We start from the raw sequence: 5,363 nt of genomic DNA, 5'->3' as shown, positions 1-5,363 counted from the left end.
GTAAGAGTGGGATCCTCTAATAGAAATGGACTTTAGATATTATTTTTAAGAATGATATTTTCTGATGCAGAGATACACATAATAGAGGTGGAAAATATATTGCCGGATTTGATTTCATCATTGATTGTAATTAATTGTAGTCGAATCAAAACAGATTTTAATATATTTAAATATAATTTGATTTGATCTTGCATAACGTTTTGAATTCTCTCAAATTTCCTATAGATTGGGACCCTCTATATTGTAAATTCATCAATTGAATAAAAGCAAAGATGTAGTCCTTTAGGTATTATCTTATGAAAATAGGTCATAGACCAAATTACTTAGAATTTGTTGTCTCTATTTTCTTTTATTTATGCTATTGTCTTTATTTTTCCATTTGATTATGTTTTCTTTCATGTTATCAGAACTATAGGCTAACACCAATTTTTCAACGGTTGTATCGTCCCAACGAATCATATTCACTCGGTATAAATATTTTCTCCCTAATTTTCATCCACCTAAACCCAATTTTTTCTTTCATTCACTAATTAATACGAATGCATAGACTAAGCATAACCTTTGAATGAAGCGTTGGTCATCCAGACCATTCATATGCTCTTGGTCTTTGAAATTTTTTTTTTTCCTTTTTGTTTTTCTAACCTTTTCCCAACGTTTAATAATCCTTGTGACGGATCAAGAGCAATACATATCAAAGGGAGATCAAGCGAACAGAACTCTAAGAAAAAAAAAAAAAAAAAACGCTAATTACACGTCTATATCACAGATTTTTCCTCCAAAAACTTGTAAATTTTAATAAATTATACAAAAAAGTGTCTGTAGTTCTAGAATAGGATATAGTAATTGATGATGTGATGTCAAATTCAGTTCAAGAAACCCATAAAAAAGAATTTACAACGTCTGATTTTTACCGCGACATAGAATGACAGTCTTATAGCAGCGTACTAAAAAATATAAATTAAATGAAAATAAAACAAATTTTTTTTAAAAAAATATATATATATGTGAGGAGGTGAAAGAATAAAAAAAAAAACAAGAACTTAATTAAAAGTAAAAATAAGAATTGTGAAAAGAAAGAAGCAATCAAAATTAGAATATCATTTCTCCTCCTTAGAAGATAATGTTTAGACGCACATAAAAGTTAGAATTTGTTAGTTACTCCATACACAAGTTATTTCTTTTATTTTGCTTCTTCTTAATTTGTTCAATTGAAAAGCTAGAATTTAGTTTGCACAAAATAGTGGACTTGAGTGAGTGGGCCATGAAAAATCTTTTGCTTTAATTTATGACCTGATCAGAAGTTGCTTGGGAGAGAGGAATGGAATTGGGGGGGCAATTAATATTGCAAGAATATATCATAATATATAAATCAATACACACAATTAGGTGGCACAATATATATATACCACTTCATTCATAATTAACAAAAAACACAATTCATTTCTTTGCTCGTCGGTCTTCACCAATATTTTCCCTCCACCCTCCAGTACTCCACAACACAATTCCCATTCCTAACCACTTCCATCGATCTCCTTAATTTCTGTCGGCGTCTAAGTCTCGGATGATCGGATCGGATCCTAACTAACTATGACGTCACAGATGAAGATGATGGATCGGGCCTTCGATGGTTTTCTATGGCAGGTCTGGAGGAATTCACCCTTGAATGTAAGAAAGGTGAGAAATTATGAGATAGTTGATTGTGTGGTGTGCCAGAAACCGATATCAGCAGGTCCCGCTTTTAAACGCTGGGGTCAAGACCTCTACTGTCATTTTTCATGCCTCAATGCACCCACCAATTACAAAGCCCTTCTTTTTCACTTCAGCTTTGGGCATGATCGCTTGATCTTCACTGAAGAAGTGAAAAGTGATGGCAAGGAGGACGTTCTTTGCTTGGGGTGCGAGAAGCCAGTTTTGGGTCCCGGATACAAATGCTCCACTTCCAATTGCAATTTACTCCTCCATAAATCATGCGTTGACCTGTCTCCCCAGATACAACAACACCCCTTCCACCCAAACCACACCCTTGTTCTTGTGAAGGCAGATCAAAAATATTGTAATGTTTGCGGTAAAAACTGCAATAGGTACCCCTTTTACTGTTGCGGTGAGTGCGATTTCAATCTTCATATCATGTGTACCACCACCCGCCCGCGAATTAATAATGTTGACAGCTGCCAACATGCATTCGTCTCGTTCTTTAAGAAGAACCAATTTACTTGTGACGCTTGTGGTGAGGAAGCCAAGGAGTTAGCTTCCCATTGTAACATCTGTCAACTCTTGATTCACAACAAATGTGCTCGGTTTCCACGCATCATCTGGATTTCAAGACATGATCACTTCCTTGCTATCACATATTCTCTTCAAGTCAAAGAGCACTTGGACAGCAACGTATTCTGTAGACTTTGCTATCAAAAGGTGAAGACAGAGTATGCCGCTTATTATTGTCAGGAGTGTGGTTACGTGGCTCACTTGCAATGTGCTTTTGAAAATGAAGAAAGTGAGGATCTCTGGTTGCTTCTAGAGAAATCTAGTGATTTAGCAACTGATCATGATGCTATGGAGGTTGAAGGCGTTGGGCAAATAAAGCATTTTAGCCATCACCATGATTTAATTCTTGGCAATGAGGAGCTCGCAGATGTTAAGTTTTGTGATGGTTGTATGGAATTCATCTCCACCCCGTTTTACAGTTGTACACAATGCAACTTCTTTCTCCACAGTAGATGTGCCAGGCTACCAAGAAAGAAGCAACACATACTTCACCAACACCAGCTCACCCTCGTCTCACATGTATGGTTCAAGTGTGATGCTTGTATAAATGTACGCGATGGCTTCCCCTATAGATGTGACGTGTGTGATTTCAACCTTGACCTTCAATGTGGTTCAATTTCGGAAACCTTGAAACATGAAGGTCATCAACACTCCCTCTTCCTTGCTGTTAATTTTGATAAAAGATGTCATGTTTGCAATGCCACTTATTCCAGGAAACCAGCTGGCATGTTTGTATGCACTAGTTGCGATTTTGCCTTGGGTCTTGAATGTGCAACTCTTCCGCTCATAGCTAGGCACAGATATGACGATCATCTCCTCAAGCTCACCTACATTGCTGAAGAACGTTGTAAAGAATACTATTGTTTAATTTGCGAAGAAAAGAGAAATCCAAATCAATGGTTTTATTATTGTGTAGAATGCGACTTCCCTGCTCATCCTCGATGCGTTTTAGGAATATATCTATAAATTAAGTTAAGAAGTACTTTCGCAATCAAAGATGATCATCAACACCCACTCACTTTTGTCTCAAAGACTGAGTCTTCCCCTCCATGTGATTCTTGTGGTAAGACTTTCGATTGCCGGCCGTGGAATGCACTCAATGCAAATTTAATGTCCACTTTTCTAGTTTGTGTCAGAGAAATAACTAACAAAGTCACTTCAAAGTGATGATTGGAAAATGCAGCAACATAGCCTTAAACTCACCCGTGGTATGGAGATTTCAGAGTTTACTAGCTATCATGGAACTTTATCTCTTTCCTTACCTTAGAGGTTTGGTTATATCTTTAATTATTTAAGAGCTTGTCAATACTTATCGTGTATTGTGCTTATGTATATATATGGAGTTTGTTGATGTATGATATTAATGGGAATGATGTTTTTCACTTAGCATGTTTAAGAAGAGGGTTCTCTTGATTGTCAATGTTGCTTCAAAATAGTGTTCATATGTCAATGACAATTTAAAACCAGTCTCTATGTCAACGTGGGATTCTAATTGCAGCAAGAAATAAGCAACACCAAGTGAATAATCTCTAAAAGGACCTCAATAATGTGCTCGAAAATCCTTCCAGGACCATCTTCTCTTTCAAAAGATAACTCCCTCAATATAAAGTTTCAGAACTAGCCATAAGAATGAACTGCCACATGAGTATTTATGACATCCCTTTGAATTTTATTTCATCAACAAATAGTACAATAAATCTAATAAGTCTCCAGGCTGAGTCATGACTCATTCCCCTTAAGATTTGACATACATTACAATGATTTAACTTAAGAAATATAAAGAATTTTAGCTAATGATTAATGTTATTTAATAGATTGCTATCCAATTGTGGAAATAAAAATCAAGCATTAGATCAATACTTATTAAAAATAAAAAATGAGGAGGTAAGTTTTACTACGATGTCATGTCAATTGCATGACAGTCATATAGAAGTCTACTAAATAGTTTTACTGCTATATATATATATATATATCCTGGTCATACCATCGCGCATAGTCAACACCTAGAAACTGGATTGTTCATGACACGTTATTGCTGGTCCTATATGAGAGTAACATTTATTTGGATAAGTTTTGTGCTTAATTAAATTTAAAGTAATGCTAGTTGTGTCAAAAATTATTAGCCCTAATTTTACTATAGAAATGTTAGCATACTGTTGAAGTGCTCGGAGGTACTGTAGTAACGTCTTTTCCCTTTGCTGCATAATATAAAGCAAAATGAACACAACATTATTACAAACTCACATAAAAGAATGATTTTTTGCCCGTGCACAAAGAAACATCCACGTTTGATTACAAATAGTGTGAGGGATGAAGCAAGCTTTGCCATTGCATTGCAACGGTATCAACCAGAGAAAAGCTAGAAAGGGCAAAAAAGAAAGGAAACCTGTCTAGGTTTAGTGAAGGCAAGCAAAAAAGGAAAAGAGAAAAAAGAAAAACCAACAATCCTGCTCTCTGCGGAGAATGTTTAACCTTTTCCTTTACGTTTACCCTTGCTCTTTCTTCTGTCATGTTGGCAGGACAGCTCATGAACCTCCGTGACGGGCATAGAGTACCGACCGATAAATGGCAGCAACGTGCAGGAAGAAGATAAGCAGTATAAGGAGATCATCCAAGAGCCCAACTATTCCCAATATTCCTGTTGTACAGTTGATAGATTATATCACCTTAATTTAGTTATAAGTCCACCACAAGAATTCAACAAATAAGATGTACAAGCAGCAACATACCTTCTGGAATAATGTCAACCGGGCTGACAATGTAGACAGCACTTAGTATCATCTGTACATAAGAAACAGAGTAAGAATCCTTGAAATACAGACTAAGATTTAAAGCTCTGGCTATTAATAAAATCAAACTGAAAATTTGAGATGGTTAGTCAATAAAAAACACAATAACGTTAATATTATCAACCTAATGATTGAAAGAGTAGAACTCCCTAAATTAGAACATACACTGGGAATGTGGATACAGCTTATAACAACAAAAAACTACATTTTTACGTACTCGCCAGATGCAGCTACACTATAGCACATGCAGCTGCAAATGAAGCCCTACAAGATTATTCGGCAATACAACAATAGAATATACCGTTATTA

At 35.7% G+C, this 5,363-nt stretch overlaps 2 protein-coding genes across 2 annotated transcripts in view; one reads left to right on the top strand and one right to left on the bottom strand.

Annotated features, from left to right (window-relative positions):
- The first annotated feature begins 1,587 nt into the window (after positions 1–1,587).
- On the top strand, positions 1,588–3,231 carry LOC132189457 (uncharacterized). The gene has a single exon (XM_059604195.1). It carries the CDS (start codon positions 1,588–1,590, stop codon positions 3,229–3,231), a length of 1,644 nt encoding a protein of 547 aa, XP_059460178.1.
- Positions 3,232–4,483: 1,252 nt separating this feature from the next.
- The window catches only part of LOC132189256 (uncharacterized), a gene marked incomplete at its 5' end in the record, with an annotated part of 2,037 nt that continues 1,157 nt past the window's right edge, over positions 4,484–5,363 (bottom strand). Inside the window, 2 exon segments of the mRNA XM_059603910.1 lie at positions 4,484–4,903; positions 4,995–5,046. Of these exon segments, the coding sequence (XP_059459893.1) occupies positions 4,791–4,903; positions 4,995–5,046 (165 nt within the window).

Source organism: Corylus avellana, chromosome ca8 (assembly GCF_901000735.1).
Source record: "Corylus avellana chromosome ca8, CavTom2PMs-1.0".
NCBI classification, from domain to species: domain Eukaryota; kingdom Viridiplantae; phylum Streptophyta; class Magnoliopsida; order Fagales; family Betulaceae; genus Corylus; species Corylus avellana.
This window is presented reverse-complemented; position numbering and strand designations above follow the sequence as displayed.

Bases quoted from the DNA above. Each gene is read 5' to 3' on its own strand.
- LOC132189457 (XM_059604195.1), top strand. From the start codon at position 1,588: ATGACGTCACAGATGAAGATGATGGATCGGGCCTTCGATGGTTTTCTA.